Source organism: Protomyctophum bolini (assembly GCF_963924005.1).
Source record: "Protomyctophum bolini genome assembly, chromosome: 19".
Taxonomy (NCBI): domain Eukaryota; kingdom Metazoa; phylum Chordata; class Actinopteri; order Myctophiformes; family Myctophidae; genus Protomyctophum; species Protomyctophum bolini.
The window spans coordinates 30,345,981-30,367,412 of record NC_137880.1 but is presented as its reverse complement, the minus strand read 5'-3'; the positions used below and the strand labels follow the sequence as shown (position 1 = coordinate 30,367,412).

The window sequence follows — 21,432 nt, the reverse complement described above, 5'->3', positions numbered from 1 at the left end:
AACTTTGTCTTGGCACATCTGTGGCTCATGTTTTTTAATTGCTAGATAATTGGGCCCTCTGCCCAACGCATCCTCAGTCAGGCTTGTGACCGGAAAGTCGCAGGTTTGAGTCTAGTGGCTTGTTGTTAAGAAGGGAAAAAAAAGGCCAGGAGCGGATGTTCACCGGCACCGAAGGATGTTATTGAAATGGTTGCAACTTATTCTCACCTGCCTGGTGGCTCAGACACCACATGCTGCTTCTGAGTCATCATGTTCGAATTCTGTTAAGTCCTGCGTGTCTCCCTTCTCCTCTGACTTCTTTTTCCTATCATTCCACCAACAGACTTGCCAAAAAAAAAAAGAAGTGAGAAAGTCTTTAAAAAAAAAGAAATGCGTGGGACTTACAGTGTGTGGTTGTGTATATATATATACAGTAACTATGAATGTTGCTAAAAAGAGCAAGCATGACCCACGGCGAACCGTCGCCATCAGTCCTGTAAAATTTGTGTAAATGTTTAAAACGACACCATATCGCTGCCCTCACCAGCTCGATCATACCCTGATGTTGAAATAAACTAGGCTGATCACCATCTGACGCAAACTGGTGAAATTTGTTTGCATCAGACAGGGGACAAACGTCACATTAACTGTAACCTTGCGTCACCAGGCTTTCCACCTCAGAGGAAAGCCTGGTCTGTGTTCCAAAATCGCCGTGTGAACCGGTCTGGAGCGGATCATGGTAATTTACGTCATGTTGTAGTCACTGATTTGTAGTCATCAGGCAGGAAACGGCAAGGCGGAATAAGAAGTACATTCATAGTACTGATTCCGCCTTGTCGTTTCCTGCCAGATGACTACAAATCATTGACTACAACATGACGAAAGTTACCATCCGCTCCCAACCGGATCATAAACCCGAAATGGAATGCTGCCCAGGCTGCCTACATTAACTGTAACCCACTTTCCTGATTTTATTTGGCATGTTGTGGTGTGCACAGAAACACTGCAACCACTTACTCTTCCACAGCCATATATCACACCCAACCACCACCCCATAATGTACTGTCTCCTTGCATCACCCCACTGGCACTGCCCCTGGCAGCATACGCTAATACAGGCCACATCAATGTGCATGAGCATACATTGACAGGACGAGACATACAGTATGCACAATCCATAGATCAGTGTATCCCAAACAGTGGGTCGTGGATCCATTTTGATGGCTAAATATCCCTTCATGTTTTGTTTCCCTTCTTTTTATCATTATTATAATTTGTATGATTTATTTCATCATTTTGGGTGGGAAGACATTTTTAGAATCTGATCTCAGGTCAAAATGGGTTAAAAACAAAGAAATATCATATTAGAAAAACAAACATTTAAGAAGTAGTAAAAATAGCCGATTTCTCTTTTGGGATCTCGAGCTAAAAAGTTTGGGAACCTGGACAGTGGTTCCCAAACCAGAATGTTCCACATTCACAGAGGTCTTTCTCAGCCCATAGCCGCCATAGGCCATGCCATGCATAATTCAGTGGTGAGGCTCAAACCCGCTGCTTATTGCCTGCAGACCGGAGCCTGCTGATAGATGACCTCTGCTTCTAGCACATACCGTGTCCACCAGCGGCACGGGAAAAGCAGGTCATCCCAGTTGACCCTCCCCCATCGCAGAGAGGCTCCCTGCTTGTTGCTGCTGCAACCAGCAGCATATAGGGTCACAGTTAAGAGAGTTGGTCCAATATGCCAACATTCACATGACCACATCATTTATCACGTTGATACTGTGTACAGTGTGTCATTCACACTAATACATTATTTTGTAATTTAAATGCTTCAGTTGATTTTGCACTACTGTGCTCTCAGAGTTTGAGGACCGCTTTCCCCGATTGTTTTTAAATGACACACTGTTGTCGGAACGGTACTCCTCTGTATTGACCGATACGCAAGTTATAGATATCGGAATTGGTATTGGGAAGGAAACGATATAGTATCGGTATGTTCTCTACGGTTCACCCTGCGCTTTTCCAGCCAGCGTCGTCCAGCTGGGCCCGACCCAGCTGACCTACTCGCCCGCAACAAGCGGTGTGAAGGGCATCGTTGGGGGAGGACAGTGCTCCATGGGTGTGGCTGAGTGGTTGAGTTTTCACATGAGTGGGGGCTGGGTGTGTGGGTACGAAAAGAGAGTATAATGCGGAAAGAAAGAAATACACATTATTATAGCCAACTTCTCTAAAAGTTCACTTCACTGTCAGCAAGTCTGTGGCACGGTACAACTTCAAATGATTTTGCCCCAGCAGGGACTTTTATCTATCTATTTAAATGACATTATAATTTTCCATTAATTATATAGCCCTATTCATTGCCAGTCAAGATCTTGAGTCAGTGAGAGTTGGTGTCAGCCCGAGAAAATGCAATAATCTTATAGATTGCCTACTCAGTCTGGCGGCTAGTATGATCATTCCAGCAGTTCATCAGTGGAAGAAATTGCAGTACAGTGTCATTTTCTTTTCAGTCAGGCGCAGGCCTCATTTTTCCAAGAGCTGAGGAACAACACAGTCGGTAACCCTCACCTCTGCATCAATCATGGAAGTCCACTCTGGATCCTATCTAAGGCCTTCTGTCTCTTCACTCTTTGCCACTTCAGCCTGAGCTCACAGGGATTTAAATGCACTTACAGTAGTTATTCTGCTAGTGACATAGATAAATGAGATAGTGTTATAGCTAGCAGCTAGAAATCATGTTAGTTGTATTTTGGATAGGGATGAGTGCCGTTAGAAATGGAATGGATCTATACCGATACTGCTTATCGATATTGAGAGTACTCCTCTCCAGAATTTAGTGAGAAAAAAGACGTCAAATTATTTAAATTCTTCATTATTACTTTGGTGAGAGAGCCTCACCTGCTCTGTGAATCCTCCCAACACTAGAGCCTATAATCACTAAGCTTCATAAGTTAATTCGTTAGTGAGTTAAGCTAATAGGCTATAAGAGCTAAATTAGCACTGGATCTTCTAAAGCTGCAACTCGCTGTGCTCTATTGCTCTAATCACCAGCCTGCCAAGCTAGACAAATGTAGGAATCCAAACCCCATTGTAACTCCTTATTTACGGAGCCAGGTTAAGTGTTAGATGTTATGGGATATCACCAGCCTATAGGATCTGTAAACTATCATTATTACCCGGACCTCCTCTGATCTAAGAGGTATCATGGTGTGCCATTATGGGTGCATTCGGAATAGTGCACCGGATTGTCGCATATGTGATACACAGTGGGTCAGAAGGATTGCCATAGTGGCATATGCGATACACAATAGGTCAGAGACATAGATGAGGATGATTAAAAATGGTTCATTGATTCATCGAATTAAGGCCCGGCCCTACCTGTGCCCTCATCAAACCCTGTACATTCAAGACACTGCTGCCACCCTTAGATCTCCATATATGGAGCTGACCTGTTCTGACATTCCATATGTTGATCTGACCTCATCAAACCCTGTACACTCAAGACACGCTCCATATACAGTTTGGCCAGTGCACGTGCCCTTCAGGGCGAGGTCGCTTCTCGCCGTCTTACTGGTATTGACCGTTATGTTCATTTTTGTTCTTGTCAGCTGGCCTAAAACTCAAAAGGTGTATGCACGGGTGAAATTGGTATTGTTTACACTCCTGTAATAAGCTCATGAACTGAAATCTACAGCACTACACTACAGCAACATCTATAAATATTTCTCAACAAATAAAATACAAAATAATGGTGTGAGAAAACATATACAAAAATACATTCATTTTCTGTACACTGTTAGGCATTTTGCAAATGTATGCCAATTTCAGGAGCATGTCAATAACGGTTAACCGCAACAGTAGCTAGCACTGTTTATCTTAGCATTTTGTTTGGCATTTGCTTTGGGATATCATAACTGGCAGCAGGTGCCCACCGCCCTCCAAACGGCTTCATATTTATCAGTTTTAGTCTACTGAACACAAACCTCATTATGGCTACGGCGACTCCTCACACACAATGACAACGGTTTCTCAGTCTGCCTTTTAGTAAGCTCCCTGTCGCGCTTTAGCTGGCACAGCGCTACCCGCTTGAAGCGCTTATTTGCCATAATAAAACACAGCTCAGCATATCCCTGCATCCTGCATACATAAAGAGGAAGCTACCCTTGTGTCAGCTTGGGTTAGCTCAATAACGGCGGCACCGTCGAGGGAGCAGGGAGCCGGCTTTGAAGCGTTGTGTATCAAATACCGTTCAACAGCAATGGCTATAACTTTGCATTGTCTCCACGACCCCGTCAGATGTATTCTGGGCAGCGGTGCCGGTGAAGCTTGAAGCCCTCTTCAGTGGTATTAAGAGTGAATGTGGCACCATTTATGTCCTACATACCATCTGCGTTGTCGTGGTCTACATGGTGAGGTACTGTACAGTACGTAGTGTTCAGTACGCCTAACCTACTTCTGCCGTCCCAGGCCTCTGGAGGACCGATCGCCTCCGCCTTGCACGTCATTACTGCAAGAAGTCCAGATCCATGAGGACCCCTACCATTGATTAAATAATGGACCTAAACCACAAGTTGCTCAGTGTTCCTTTATCCATTCGGAAGTGTGTGAAAATACCACATTAATCTGTAAAGGTCCATTTGTACACTTAAATCATTGGACTTTATATAGTGCACGTGGAATTCATGACACATGCGCACAGACACGCGTGTATGCAGCATGCACACACGCACACAATGAGATGACAACAAGACACGCTGCTAATGCCGTCATGCACGCGTGCACACTCACAGTTCACACACACATACACACATGCAGACTCATACACACACCAACCTGCCATCCTTGATCCGTCAGACCAAGGTTGGCTAATAAAGCTGGCACACGTCCGCTCCTGTCTCCCCTGCTGCTTGTTGCTTTTGGGGATGAAGGAGGAAGTGATGATCAAGGGATTTGGTTGCCCACCTACCCTGGCTCCATTCCGGTTCCACTGAGCTCAACCAAATCACCTTGACAATGTCACAATGTCGGCAGGGTGGGGGGGTTTGGGGGAACATGCTCAATGCCAGATCCCATCCCTCACCCCGAGGGGGTAAGGGGGGGGGGGGGGGGGGGGGGGTTGCTGTCAAACCCATTAGTTCCCAAACTTTTTAGCCTGTGACCCACAAAGAGAAACTGTTTGCCCGGCACCCGACGGGTCGCTTCGCTCTGCATTGTGAGCTTGTAGATCAGTTATTTTCACTAGCCTACTTCTTAAACATTTGTTTACTTTATTTATTCATGAAATCACCATTAACACCATTTACATTTGTTTTTAATTCATGAAATGTTGTGCTTTTATGGGAATGTTTTTTGATTTGATTGTTATTGCCTCAGACACATATTCATAATATCATCATCTGTTTTTACGTCTGGGTAGTAGTGGGTACAGGCACGTCTCCTCAGGGGACTTGGCTCTGATCCGAACACATTTAAGTTGGCGTTTGGAACGCGTTGTGACTGCATGTCCTTGCTGACAGATTCACATTATACCATCTACAATATTGATACAATTTAATAAACTACTGAGTTTCATTCCAATATTTTGTATTGGAATTTGCATTGTGCTTTATTATATTATATATGCATTACTGATGAATTGAGGACAATGGAAACAAACCCAGGCTTGTTGTATTATCCTTTTACCATAACCTTTGCTGTACTGTTAACAATGTTGTTAACAAGGTATTCAATCAATCAAAAGATAAGACAAAAAAACGAAATGACGCAGGACTGTGGTGTGGTGTGGGAATAACAGATGATAGATGTGTTGTACACGACATGCCCCCCGTGAGTTTGTATCTATGCGCTTTCATTGATTCTTGGAAAGAGGAGGAACACAGGGGAGACATTTGGCAGTTATTGATGTACGCGAGTGCAAGATGAAGCATCCATGTCTACAAGTTGTATGAGTGTGCCTGTATGTGAGAGATTTAGAGTGTGTGTGTGTGTGTGTGTGTGTGTGTGTGTGTGTGTGTGTGTGTGTGTGTGTGTGTGTGTGTGTGTGTGTGTGTGTGTGTGTGTGTGTGTGTGTGTGTGTGTGTGTGTGTGCGCGCATTTCTGAGAACACAAGTGTGTTACTGTCTGACTGCATATGCAAGAAATTGAGGAAACGTTTGTGTGGGGCATTGTCTGAGACATGTCTGACACTGCACTCTGCACAGCTCTGCAGGAAGAGCATTTATATGAGTTGTCAAGTTCGCTAGCTTTTTTTGTTTGTCTCTTTTGTTTGTTTGCTTCCCTTTGGCTGACTCACTGGCAAACTAACTGATTTGTGATACCACCAAAAGTCCTTCTTGACTGACTCCTGATACCTGTCTTTCCTTGTTTTTGTTTTTTTTCTCACAGAGGCTACAACTGGAGTAGAAGAAGCAGGCGGGCCTGACGGGAAGTGACGGGGCAACGGCACAGAGAGATGCGGCAAGACCGGCGGGCGGCGGAAAAAGTTACCGGTCACGTTCAGCGCACGTCTCGGAAGTTATTGAGTCCGAAGACCTCCAGTGGGCTGGCCGTGCAGCTCAGACCGATGTCTTAAGTATGCGGGCCAGAAGTGACTCTACTACACCGAGCTTTACCTGAGACACGCCGTCACCCCATCCCATCCCCCCCCCCCCCCCCCCCACACACACACACGCACACACACACACACACACAGCCGCTCATCTGCCACACCAGGGCCAAGCATGCCAATGGCAAGGGCGCCACTGTTGCACACGCTGTCACGCTTGTTGTGACGGAGGCACGCGAGAGCGTGTGTGCCGCACGAAGGACAGGGGAGTTCGGAGTCTGGGAGGTCTGGGAGGTGTGGGGGGGGTGGGCGGGCGGGCGGGCGGGCGTTCCGGCCGAGAATCGAGCACCGTCAGTTGAACCATGAGGCCCTGGGCAGGTTCGTGGCGTTGGATTACCCTGGTGCTGCTGGCCTGGGGCACGCTGCTTTTCTACATTGGGGGTCACCTGGTGAGAGACAGCGAGCATCCAGAGCGATCCAGCCGAGAGCTCTCCAAGATCCTGGCCAAGCTGGAGAGACTCAAACAGCAGAATGAAGACCTACGGCGCATGGCTGAGTCCCTCAGGTAAAACACAGCACAGGAAGGGGGTGGGGGGGGGGTGTGTGTGTGTGTGTGTGTGTGTGTGTGTGTGTGTGTGTGTGTGTGTGTGTGTGTGTGTGTGTGTGTGTGTGTGTGTGTGTGTGTGTGTGTGTGTGTGTGTGTGTGTGTGTGTGTGTGTGTGTGTGTGTGTGTGTGTGTGTGTGTGTGTGTGTGTGTGTGTGTGTGTGTGTGTGTGTGATGGCTGAGTGTGTGTGTGATGGCTGAGTGTGTGATGGCTGAGTCCCTCAGGTAAAACACAGCACTGTGGGTGTGTGTAAGGGGTGTGTGTGTACATACACCATATTCTCGTGTGGAACCAAATGCTTTAGATCTGACTGCTACTGCTCTATTCAATTCACTTTGAACTCCTCATCAACGCAAACATACAGTACAGTATACAGTACAGTACATCCATACAGCGTGAAGACAGCTGGTCTCCCATTAATGTCCCTTGCTTTTGTAATTATTCAGCATTTGGCTCGGAAACAAAGGTGGAATTCATGGGATAAAAAACATGTTCTGCCCTCCGATGGCGAGGGTCCAGATGGGTCCCCATCACCCCGCGAGGGTCCAGATGGGTCCCCATCACCCCGCGTGGTTGTGGCTTGGTGGAGGATTCAGCCGTTGTATGTGCTTGGGACTGAGGCCTCCACCGTTGTTTACCGGGGGCGTCACGTAACAGCACGGCCTTCCCGGGCCCCACTAAGGTTTAGCGAATTATCCGGTACAACATGCCAAAAGCAGCCAACTGCCGTGTTGCGTTTTTAAGCTTTGGAAACCATCCACACTGTGAGGGATTATTTGTGTGTGTGGGTGTGTGTGTGTAGCCTACTGTGTGTGTGATGTGAGTCTTTCAGAAATGAGGCCCAAGAGAGGCCTCCAGTCATGTCTCTTATCTGTGCATCAGAGCTCTAATAGCCACAAAGAGGCTGTTAGGGAGCTGTCCGTCATCCCCAGCCAAGGTCCTTAACCGTTCATCCCACCCCTCTCACTGCCATACCCTCCTCTCCCTCCGCCCATTCACTCTCTCACTCTTCTTCTTCACCTCCTCCTGTTCCATTTTGCCCTTCACTCCACCACCAATCTGCTGACAGAGTGGTGGATCTGGGCCAGACTCCCATCCAATGGATGGTCCCACCGGGGCTCACCGGGCGACACAACGCACCGGGCTGTGCGCCTGCCTGCCCCAGTTTACCCGTGCACGGCTTTCGCACTGATCCTTCAGATGTATACAGAGAGCATGTACTGCATAATATATACGCTCTCCTCTGAGACCGGTTGAGTTGCAGCCTTCATGAACATTGCATTGAATATTTTTGAATAATTTTAGTATAAAATATGGTGGTACAGCAGGTCAGATGATCATATTTGACACATTAAGCTGTGCATGTGGCTTTATAGTACGAGTGACCTTACTGTGAACTGAACTATAACGATTGAATAGCTATTATCTGTAGGCCATCTCTTGTCCCCTGGATTCCATAATGGACCCCCAGTGTAACTCCATTGAGGTGGCCTAACATCCCGTTGCTTTTTCTTTTCTGCTGTGGGCCAACCGTCCGTCGATATTCATCTAATGTGAAATTGTCAAATAAATTCAATCAGTCAGTCAATCAGTCCGTCGACCCCACTAGCCTACAGTTTGGTACAGAGATAAGCACATTGCCGGCGGAGTCAGTCCAGATTCAGTGTCACTTATCTGAGCGACAGACAGCAGGCCGGCCGGCCCACCAATCACAGGGCAGTGTTAATCGGAGGTGAGAGTCGGGTCGAACCGGAGCAGCCCGCCCCGGCTACGCCCCTCTGCTCTGCTGTCAGTCACCTCGGGCAGGGCGCCGCATGCTCCCCGCCGAGAGGGATGACACACACCGAATCCACCATGTGACACCGGAGAGAAAGAGGGGGAGAGAGACGGGGGAGAGTGACAGCCGGCCTGAGCGATGAGGTGTCGATCGATCCCCAGGCACGAGGGATGGATGGTAGGGAGGCAAGGAGCGATGCAGTGGAGGCGGCGAGGAGGGCGAATGATGGATGGATCCAGGACTGCAACCATGCTGAGAGTTGAGAGAGAGAGAGTGGTTGGGGGGTTGGGAGTGGTAAATGAGGATGGTGAGGCTGAAGGAGATGAGCTGCACAGAACGCCACATGGCACAGGTCCAGAACTCGGCCATATTGGATTTCAAAGTACTTTTCAGAGTTAGTTTGGTTGTTTGTTTTTTCTTCTTCTGCGTAGACGGTCCCTGCAAGGCTGTGTTACGCTAAACTGACCTGATGCGACAAACCCCACCCATCTGCTACCCACTGCAGGTAAAACAAATGCTAAGTGTTGTTTGTGAGTGCCAGCTTGTCCAGACAGGGAGAAGGAAGAACCCGGGAGGTGCGCTCAGTGAAGCACAGATCTCTGCCAGGAGGCACAACCATACAATGTGATGACATTGTCTCTGTGTGTGTGTGTGTGTGTGTGTGTGTGTGTGTGTGTGTGTGTGTGTGTGTGTGTGTGCGATGACGACACACAGCAATTGCCAAAGGCGCATGTGTGTGTGCGTGTCTGCGAAATGACACAGGGCAATTGCCAAAGGCTGTGATAATGCCTTATGTGTCAATTATGTGTTGTCTGTACACGGCCAGGATCTGAATACGGAATCAGGACAGGAATGTAAATGACAGCAGCTCCCTTGTCTGTCCAAGTAAAAACAAACATGCTTGTTCCGGTTGATGTTGAGTATACTGCACACCTGGTGTATCACCTATCCAGGGACCTCTGCAGGGCAGGCTTCAGGGTCCAGCATCCACAGAAAATGTATAGTATAGTCTGCCTGAGAGAAGAAGCTGAGGGGATTGGACTTCCCCACAATAGCCATGCCGCTCAGAGCCCTCCATGCGAGCGCCTTACTCAATGTAAGATCTTGTGCTGTCGAGTTGACCCATGAACATGAGCCCAGGTATTTGAAGTCATTGTCATTGACACTTCTTTCAGCACAGTGCCTTAGCATCCCGTTGTTGCTAGAGGTGGATGTTGTACAGTAGGTGATAACATTGGTTTTCTGGGCATTTAGTCTGAGATCAACCTTGGCACACACTGTCGCCACTCAGAGACAAAAGGGCTTCACGAGTCAAAGGTTTTTGGGGAACGGGGAGATGAGGTGACATTTATCGATGGCACCATGAATGCCTGCGGATATACCGAAATACTGGCTGACAAAATGACTCGACTCAAGCCTTGCAGTAGTGGAATATTCCAGAGTGATGATAACGATCCAAAGCACAATGGCAAAGTCACAGAAGAGTTTCTGAAGAAGAAAAAAAGTGAAAACTTATTACCTGACCAAGTCAAGTACTGTATGTCCCCTGACTGGAATCCATTAGAACACCTTTTGTGGTGTTTTAAAGAGAAGGGTGGAGCAACACAAACCCCTCCAGCAATTGGTGCAGCTGAAAAACAATTGTTTCTGAAGAATAGCGGAACATTTCTCCGCTATGGGAACCGCGGGCAAAAGGCATTATGCTATTGCCAACTTTCGTTACATGCACATTACACACTGGCATTATCCTTATCTCTGGAAAGTAGAACATCCACCGTGCTCAGGGATTTTCCCTCCCCTTGAACTGGTTCCTTTACCTAGCAACACTATTCACGTGCTCCAATATACTCAAGGCGCACAGAAGTAGTCATTACATGTATTGTCTTTGCGCATGTAGCTCTACCCGATTACAATCACTTGCTTGTTATGACAACAGCATAGCAATTTAAGCTTGAGCTTGCTGCTGTTTGTCCCTTTGGATAATAGGAGTGTCGGCTAAATGCACTGTAAACAAACAGTAGTTCAAACAGTAGTTCTTGTGGAGAGTCTGGAGAATGGGACAGCGAGCTGGCCCTTGTCTTGCTGTGCCTGAGGTGACCGTGGTGGAAAGTAACATAAGTACATTTACTCAAGTACTTGTGGTCTAATTCTGAGGCGCTTTTCTTTTTAATACTTTACTTTAATACTGTACATTTACTCCACTACTTCTCAGAGGAAAATATTGTACTTTTCACTCCACTACAATTATTTGAAGACTTTAGTTACAAGTGACTTTGTAGACTTGGATTGTTATTACAGAACGGGTTCATTCATTTCATTTCAAACTTTAATTATTCTCGAGAGACATTGAGGTTTCCCTCATTTGCAGTGGCGTCAAGTACAACATAATACAACATTTTCAAAAGCAATAAACAAAAACAACAAAACAGAACAGCAGCATTTCTCCATTTTGTGATTTTAATACATAATATAGTTGCAGACACTTGGGTCTGCAATCAAAGACTTAAATTGACCGTATGTAATGGGAGAGCAGATCTTTAATTTAAGCTGTAAGTCATTCCACGTGGTTGGGGCACTAAAACAAAAGGCTGTTTTCCCCAGTTCTATTTGGAGCCTTTAGTATAAGCAGCCAGTGACTGGAGCGTGTCCTATATGTTCCAGCAGAGCTTTAATATACAACGGTAAAGTCCCATCAATTGCAAATAGATACAAATCCACCGTGGTGCATCCGGCTTTGTCGAGCGTCTGCACCAGGGCTTCCAAACCTTTCTATTAGCACGGATCGGCTGACGGTACCAAAATCTAACCCACAGAAGACGGTTGACTGGCCTTAGTAAGTAGCCTACCCGCTGCTATATTATTATATCACAATATAATGTTATATCGTTGACCTAAAAGTCGTTATATCAACAAGGATAGTATGATTAAAAAAAGGTTAGGCCTATAATATATGTCTTTTTCAAAAAGACATTTTAGTTTTAACATGCAGAGTGACTGGTTTACATCATTTTCTGATACTTGAATGTTTTGAAATGAAATTGACTAAATTGTAGAATTCACAATAAATGAATAACATTTTGACTACCAGACTTTTACTTACTAACAGAGCTACATTGTGGTACTGCTTTTGAGCACTTTTTCTACCTGTGGCGAGGTGACGGACAGCACACGAGGGCTCATTTTACTCTGTGACGCTATTAGCCCAGCCTGGCTCCATGGAGCAGATGCCACTGGCACATCCAGACCTGAACTCCCATCGACCCGGCCGTCTCTCAGGTCCAGACAGGGAGGTCCTGCTGCCACACACACTAGGCCCATTGTGGAAGCTGTCTATGGGCAGGACATCTCTGTCAAGCTGGGCTCAGGGCAGAGCTGCCGGCACTGTGGACGCACTAAAGGCATTAAGGCACGCAAGCACCACTTAGAGTCACTATCAGGCTACTTGGGGTTTGCCTGGGTGAGGGTGAGTGGGCTGTTAATGTTTGCACAGTTAAGTAGTACGTAGTAACAGTCCCATTGTACATAGTGGAACATGTAGCGTTATTCACACGACAATAGTGCATTGGGTGTACTGTATATATAATGATTACAGTGTCACTTCTTGTCGTCGTCTGTCATTCTTCGTTGGGTGCCATTGGCTCAGGAGGTAGAGCAGCCGTCTGGGAATCGGACGACCCACGGTTCGATCCCTAATTGCTCCCTTTGCGGAGTGTGCTCTCACATGCACAAGCACAATGCTCCTAATAGGTTGGGTCAAATGCAGAGAAGTGTTTTGCCCTCTGGGATATTTCAACTATCCAGTATCTCTCTCTCTCTCTCTCCCTCTCTCTCTCGTTTTGTAGCTTATCTGCTCACCTCTGCCTAACAAATAGGTTTTCATTTAGGTTTAATGCAGCTTGTTCAAGTGTTTACACAATACACACACCTCTTCCAAGCTGCTATATCCTGCTGTTGTTTATTAGCTTGACTTATTGGAGTCAAATGGTCATGCATTTCCGTATTTGCTTAATTTCCAGGAAAGACTGGAACACTTAGACTTGTTTGTGCACTTAACATCTTATAAAACCACAGTGCCGTGACCCACAAGCATGAACAAATGCATGTACGCAGTACGCACGGATGCACGCACGCACGCACGCACACACACGCACCTACACACATGCACACACACACACACACACACACACACACACACTCACACTCACACTCACACTCACACTCACGACATAGATCCTTAATCAATGTCCCTGCTTCATGTAAAGGCAAATTGCATTTATGTCTCCCACTTTCATCTGCAGATCCCAGCAGCACACTTTACATTTCCATCCATATGTATGGCTTCCCAGGTCAGTTTATGGGATTCCTTTGATGTTCTAACAACCAACAAGTATGTGGAATATTACCACAGAGATATGTATGCAGAACCAGCCTCCGCTTGTGCCCTCACTGCCTTGCTATCCAAACCACCCCCCCCCCCCCCCCCCCTCCCTTCCAGCTCTGATCTCCAGGTGCCCTCAACGGGTTAGGGTGCGCAGGAGAGTGGAGGGAGGAAGGTGGTGGGGGTGGTACGGGGCAGCAGGGTCAGCACTTCTGAGGGAACAGCCTTACACGTGGAAGCTTACGCTGCTTTCCATCTCAGCACCCAGTGCCACAGGGGGTCCGTAGGGTCGAGGGGCCACAGTGACCCACAGACTCCAAGCTTGTCCTTCATTTGGCAGGATTTATTTTCCTTTCCGTCCTTTCCTCCACCTGACATTCCTCACAGTGTGACATTTCTCATCTTGTACAGTCAGTGCCTCTGACTTTCATTGGAAAGATGCAGCCGCCTCGTCGAGTCTCGACGTTTACGTTTTGTTCTTTTGGACACATCACCAGAGATCATCTTTTGTGTATTCCTTTGTGTGCTGTTCGTCACTCCCCTGTGTTTGTGGCTTTTGATTCCGCTGCGCTGGATGTTTGCAATCACTTTATATCCGTGTCTGTTGGTTGGAAATGTTTTTGTTTGGACTGTGCCGGCAGATGTCTCAGCAGTTGGCGTTTAAATGTCTCTTTGGAGCATGTTAGCTAGGCCTCGGCGGCGTGTCTGTGCTGATTAGCCTGTATTAGTATGCTAACGGTGCTCACAGGTTAATGCAGGTGAAAGGCCCCAGCATTATCTACCCTACGTAGAACTGCTTTTCTGCACTCGTGTCAAGAAAGTCTCTTCTCTTCTTCATATTACCTTCACCGTCCGTCACTCAACTCTCGTGGGAAATTATGTCACCGAAGCAGAAGGCCTGCTTCCTGTCTGATAGGGTGACTGTCAGGTCAGGGTGTGGCCATTGGGAGATCTTGTCTGATATTGTCTGGAGCTGTGAGAACGGATTGAGAGAGGCTCATGCACAGTACAGCTGGGTCTGTCTCGTAAAGATCCAGGTCAGTTCATTGAAATGGACATGCCTCAGATTTCAGCCTTGAATAGAAACAAGAGCACATGAGCTATATGTATTGATGGGTTTCCTCTTGTCTTTTACAAAGTGTTACATAATGCAGCAGTTAAAATATGAGCTGTCCTATTTCCTGCTAGTCGTTGATAGCCGCCCTATGCATTATACTAATACATTATTAGGTCTGCAACTATCGTTGGATTGATATAATGGATTAATCATCTTTAATCCACACTACTACTCACTACTCACACTCACTTGTCTTCTAGAGTAAGCATCGTTTTTATAAGCTATACAAATATAAATATAAATAATACTTAATAGATAAAAAGACCTTCATGCTCGCCTGACATTCCTCACTCAGGGAGCAAATTGAGTATGCATATTGCTCACTCATTAGCATGGCCTTTGTAGTGCCACGCCAGTGCTGCTGTGCATTTGCATATAGTCCATTCCTAATAGCCTTGTGTACAGTTTAGAGTAGTGCCAACATTGTGATATCAAAAGCAGTTCCTCTAGTCTTTTTTTTTCCACTTCCTTGGCTGAAGTAGTATTTTCCGTGAGACTGAGTTTCTGTGACTGTGCATCTTAATTTCACTCGTTGCCAAAGGTCTATTTAATGAACGAGTTACTGAGACCAAATCGTGTGCATGCCGCCGATTCCCATTCATCACAAAGTGCTAATGGACAAAAACCCTGTGAAAATCTACCATTGTAGCAGTCATTAGTTTACAAATACGCATTAGGGAATAGCTCACAATGAATCCTGTTTATGGGGAGTACATTAAATGGGTTGAAAGGCGGCCCAAACATCATTCAAACTGTAATTAGCAATTAGGCTTTGCAAGATTCTCAGCAGCATATTTACTAAGATTACCGAATACTATGCTTGTGAGCACGGAGTGCTGTCATGCATGCTCACATTTAATCAAGTCGGCTACAAATACTGTAGCTACACAAACACTGTTAAAAGAGCTCACTGACAAACAAGGGACAAGGAATGATCCAGCAATTAGTTGTTTACGAGCCACGTGTTTTCGGTGCAACTTGACATATTTTCAGAAAGGACGGGGCAAAGCGGCATGAGTGTATGGCAGATGCCAGATTATAGTAGCTCTATGTATAGCACATGCTCCTGTGACTCTTCCTGTCATGCTCACTCAACATTTACAACCCTTCCTTCTCTCTCTGTTGTTCTCTCGTTCCTCATCAGGATACCAGAGGGCCAGGTGGAGGCCGGATCCCAGGCGGCAGGGAGACTACGCTCCCTGGAGGACCAGCTGACCAGAGCCAAACAACAGATCCACAGCTTCCAGAGACTCACCGGGGATGGTAAGCAGGACCGCCGAGGGTGGAGGTGGGGTCATTTTCACCTGTAACCAGAGTGTCCAGGCTCACGCTGATTGTAGGCTAGCTAGCAGCGACGATGACACGCCATGATGATTGTGTGAGTGTTTGTGTGCCACTCTATAACTCTTGGGTTATATGGGCAGGGTAAGCTGTCAGGTGTTGCGGGTGCAACGTGTGAACGGAATGGAAGCGGGTGTGAACGCCCCGCTGGCAGAATGGAGGAAAGAGAGAGAGAGAATGGAAAATAAGAACGACAAGCGAGCGGGCAGGGTAGCACAGGGTCAGCCTTTCCATCTTTGCCGCAGGGGAAGAAAGGGCTAAAAATACCCGCCAGTGTTTTCCACAGAGGGAACAAGAGAGAAGGCAAGAAGAGAAGAAAGACTGTAAGATAAGGTTAAAAAAGTGTTTTTCCTCGTCCTCCTCTCATTTCAGGCCATTGCTCCTTTCCTAGTGTTTTTTTGTTTTCAACAGAAACTAGAGCTAACCACATGGGTCGCTCGACATTGTTCAGCTGGGGCGGGGTGTAGAGTTCCGTCCTGTTGTCAGAACATTGTGACAAAAAAAACAACACATGAAAGAGAGCCAAGAGCCACGAAAACAGTCATCAAATGTTCCTTAATGAGGTCAATGTAACACCCAGGGACACTCAAATAGAGAATGAGAAATATTTTAATGGCCACATCCCGAAGCCATCACTAATGCCAATAGGTCACAGCACTGTAGCAGTCGCGTAAACAAGCTGTCGTGTTCCCATGCTCCACATTCTTCCTCTCTAGTCTACTTTGAAGCTGCTTCGAGGATATAAAGTTCTGGTTTCAGTGATTCCATTTGTAGGTCACTGTTGTACCTCAAGTGCCTCCTCCTTTGGTGCGCCTTTGTAAGGTTTCATGGTTGTCCTCTCCTGTTACCTAAACCCCCGCAGGCCCCGGTCCCAATCAAGAAGAGCTGCGAAGGAGGGTGGAGAATGGCGTCAAGGAGCTCTGGTATTTTGTGCGCAGCGAGGTGAAGAAGCTGGCCACCGTGGATGTTGGCGAGAGGCAGAAGTACGCAGACACGTTGCTCCAGGACCTGGGACAGCAGGAGAGGTTGGCACACATACAGCGCCTTCGGGCTCATGTCAAATATCATCAGCACAAGCCAGCCACACACAAATGTCCCATCAAAGTGGAAAAGTTCTACTTTACAACAACCCAGTTTCCAATTTGTGGCATCGGGTATTCATTATTTATAGCGGTGGGTCGGTTGCAAGCAAATGGCTCTTTTTTGTGAATGTAACCAATTAAACTTGCCCATTACTATTATTAGGACCACTTCACCACTTTTCAACCTATCTTCATATAATAGGTCCTCACTAATAATCATGGTAAAATGGCACGATTTTTTCCTACTGTGTCTCATAGGAGGGCTGTGGGCAATAAATTGCATTTTTTCAAGATTATTAGTGAGGACCTATTATATGAAGATAGGTTGAAAAGTGGTGAAGTGGTCCTTTAAATAAAGTTACAAAAAAAGAAAAAAAGAGTAAACTTTGTTCACGCTAAGAAAGTGCAAGCAATCTGCGGCGATGCATCCCCCGTAATGAGAAAGTTTTAGTTAGAATTAATGTTCTATTTTTACTAATGTAAGACGAGTGAGATGGGACAACTTTTCCAGGATGACGTCCTATAATTGTTAACACAGGGCATTTGTAATGTTAATAGTCAATTTACACCATGGTAAAAGATGTGTCTAATCCATTTATGCATTGCCTTCTTCACACCAAAACCTTGCTCCTAATTTTCACTTGTCAAAGGGATACATGTAACGATGCTCTGTCGGGTGGAAACCTCACGAGTCCAGTCCACAAGTGTAACTTTTCAGGAAAAGGCTAAAATAACCCGTGTAATGATGGATCCAATGTCGTCATTATTTAGTCATTTAGTCATGGATGTAGACCACCAATAGGTTCTAGCTGGACTTGGGCCAAAGAGCACAGAAGCAAACTCTCAAGGGCCGCAGCATTTAATTAAAAATAGAAGAATACAGCAAGAAAACTCATTTTCCGCAAAGAAATAAATGTGCCCAAGACTGCAGTAACTGTAACAGTATTTTTTACAGGGCATGCTACTGTCGGTAAAATATAGAGGAATGTTTACTGGTGTTGGAGTGTGCAGTGTTTAAAAATGACAGATTTTACCCCATCTTTCCCTACATAAAAAAGGGACGTTCACAACAAGCACAATAGGTTCACGGTTCAAGTTGTTTATTAGTGTCCCCGAAGGGCAAAAGGTTTTTACAGCAGGTCATAAGGCTTGAAACACATCATATACATACATTAATCAAACCAAACTTATTGCTGCTGGTCGCAAGCGTGCGCTGCACCCGGCCTACTTGCATCTTCAGCAGAAAGAGAAAGAGGTGGAGGGGATAGGGGGGGAGGAGGGTTACTTTCCCACAAAGATTACTTTCCCACATAGACTATTCAAGAAAGAAAGGAATGCACATTTCAACAAGGCAATTTAATGTGCTTTACACAAAACATGAAGCATTAACGATAAGACAGAGCATGAAGTCACAAAATAAAGCACATTATGATGATGATGATTAAACAGATATTTAAATACAATAAAAAAATTATAAGAAGTTAATAAAAAGTTATTTTTTCGGGAGGGTGAAGACATAGCGTCTCCTCCGATACCCGAACCGTCAAGCCAAACATCTTCTTTTCACCTGACAGTGAAGAGCCTCACTAGGATGAGGCCGTCATGCATGTGGACGGAGGTACATGGTTAACCCATTCTGACCTGAGATCAGATTCATACCAGGTTTCCACTGGACACACACTGGTCTGATTAACCCATTCTGACCTGAGATCAGATTCTAAAAATGTCAGTCGTTCTTCGATTTTTCAAAAATAGCAGACCTACAAGCTCGTATCGCGCCACTCGGTGGCGCGATATGAGCTTGTAGATCTGCTATTTTTCAATAGCTAAAGCATAACATGATGCTAACACCAAAATAGGTGCCAGGTCAGAATGGGTTAACACGGCCCAGTGTGGTCGTTGAAGCGCCCGGTCAAGACTATACTCCACGTGGTGGGCAGGAACTTAACCCTGCACCAACTGGACATCCTACTGTAGCAGTGGCCCCAACTGAGCCCAAACAGACAGACCCTAGACAAGTAATCCCAACCGACACTCCCCGAACATCAAGTGAGACGCATCAGGCCATCTAAAAGGATATTGAATGATTGAATCAGGCATAAAGCAAACCCAGCGTCAATATGTACATAATTGAATGTACAGTAAGGAAGTTCAAATAAAGTTAAGAGAATAAATCAATAACAACATAAACAAAGTGCTCACAGCAGTAAGTAACAACGGGGGATGCCGGAGGAGGAAACGGCAAAGGTCATGGCCACACCCATGCTGCCAGCTGGTTGGCTGGCCTCCACGCAAGTGAGAGAAGAAATGCTTGGTGTCAGTTGGCCAAGTGTTCCATTGTAATCCTGCTGAAGTGGCTTAACATGCTCCATTGTCTCAGCCCTGGCTGTCTGAGCGGCTATCCACTGGCGTGATTCTTCACGCCATACACTTATACACGCGTTCATACATACTTTTATTTCAATCCATAGAGATTGAAGGACAGTGAGAAGCTATTGAGTGTTGAAATACTGTGTTTCATCATGAGGAAAAGTCGCTTCGTTGCTCGGGTTAAATGTTATTGATGTCGGAATAAAAGTTTGTGTGTTGAAAATAGAAAAACAGGAAAAAAAGGGTGAAAAAAGTAGGTAATTGAAAAACATCCACGCTAATGTAAATCAATGTGATTTTGTGTACAGTATGTTTCAAATTGCATGGCCCTCGTACATAATTTAATTAACATTATCATCATTATTATTATGCCATTATATGTGACTTGCAAATTATCTTTTAACTGCATCAGCAAAGCTCGCATCATTTACAGCATGTCCTCAGGGGTAGTAAATCCTAAAAATTGGGCTGACATTGTTTCGGAAACAATTTTGGCAATACTGTGAAGACCCTATTCTAATTGGCTTTATTCAGTGGTTATCACACATTCATATTAGTCTATGTGCACTATGTTGTTTTTTCAGCTGAGTACGTAGCTTTCTTTCCTTTTTAAAAAAATCATTTTTTTTTTTACAGATTCTCCTTATTTGGCCTTGTTTTCACTTTTCAGGACATTTCAACCTCTATAATGATACTTTTCCAGATGTCATGATTTTCTTTTGACATTTTTTTATAGTATATATGTATAGCCCAAAGACAAACTGTCTTTATTCACCCGGGTGGATGCGGACAGGGTGGATGGTGTGATGCAGTACACTGTGATAATGTCATGGGTTAAGAGATCTCATTCCTCTGGCAGCTTAACGGGCACAGCATGGCACTAACATGACACCAACACTGCCACGCTGGGCCCGTTTCATTCCTACTGTGAAAATAGATACTGTACACTCTAAAAGGCTGGGTTTGTTTATCCATTTCTAACTCGAAGAGTGTACAAAATGTAGCAAAAATGGACACACATTGTCAATTTACTGTAGGACAAGGTACTCTTAACTGCAATTTTAAAGCCCCCGTTGTTTTTTATGCGCACTGGCTGGGGACGGATAGGCGAAGGGGATAAATTGAGAGAGAAACACTTTGCTGGACTGTCGCAGCTTGTTTTTAAACACACTATTAATTTTAGCCAATTAATATACTTAGGAGCAGGCAACCAGTGCAACATGATAGAAAATGGAAGTCACGCACCCATGTCTTCACTTACAGCAGTAGTCTTTTTTTGCCAGTAAGTATTTCACACAGTTGTTTAATATTGATTAATATTAATATAACATAATGTATAATGAATATACAGCCCCTTTGTTTTCAAATTCACACTCCCTACGGGAACGGGACACCCTTGGGAGACCCAGAGCACAAAAAGACAAAAAAAACGATTTTTATCATTTCAAGACATAAGCATAAACACACTGCTCGATGGGGTATATATGTTTTATATACACAGTTGAACACATAACGCGGTGCGGTGGTTGGAAACGGCTCTCCACTCTGTCCCCAGATGGAGAAGTAGAGATTGCTCGTTATTTGGCATTTTATTTATAAACGTTCGTCCAGAGCAGTGTGTATAGGCAACACTACAGCCAGCAGCACTGCTGGAATTGGAACAGATGGTCAAATTAATACCTGGATATTGCAGCTCGTGACGCACTGTGGGGAATTTGTGCCGGAGGTACAGAGGTTTTCTCTTCCTAGCAATAGGATGCCTATTGTGTTCATGAATGGTCACTAGACACAGATTTCAGAGGTGTTTGTTCCTCCTGGGAAGTTGGCTTGTGTCTCTTCCAAACTACCGCAGTTTTCCCCTGGCTTCACTGCCGACAGAATGAACTTGAAGCTGGGCTGAATTCATTAATTAATGAGGCTGAACAACATCTCGGCGGCACCGAACAAACAGAATTAGGACCCGCCCGAACTGTGTGACAGGCCGTAGAGATGAGAGAAGGTATATAGGGCAGTAGTGTCTATTGTCCTCCTCTCACACTCCACCATCACTGGATGCATGCTGTTGACTGGCTGCATAACCGTGTATTTCCATTTTTTAAATTCTAGTATTTATAGAGAGATGACTTCCGCACACCCGGTAGACAATTTGGAGCAGGTGCGATGGTGACGAGGTATACAGCGCAGGAGAAAGGAGGGACACCCGCACACCAGACACCACCGCCACTTGCCAGGTTCAAGAG

General features: G+C 45.5%; 1 protein-coding gene across 2 annotated transcripts in view; it reads left to right on the top strand.

Annotated features, from left to right (window-relative positions):
* The first annotated feature begins 6,862 nt into the window (after positions 1–6,862).
* Positions 6,863–21,432, top strand: part of fut8b (fucosyltransferase 8b (alpha (1,6) fucosyltransferase)) — a 47,046-nt gene continuing 32,476 nt past the window's right edge. The window contains exons 1-3 of one of the 2 annotated variants that reach the window (XM_080791283.1): positions 6,863–7,087; positions 15,544–15,662; positions 16,603–16,765. In XM_080791283.1, coding sequence (XP_080647409.1) covers positions 6,885–7,087; positions 15,544–15,662; positions 16,603–16,765 — 485 coding nt within the window. In that variant the 5' untranslated portion in view covers positions 6,863–6,884. Of the gene's footprint in view, positions 7,088–7,342; positions 7,352–15,543; positions 15,663–16,602; positions 16,766–21,432 lie in introns of those variants that run through there. The other variant, XM_080791284.1, reaches the window with a different exon arrangement.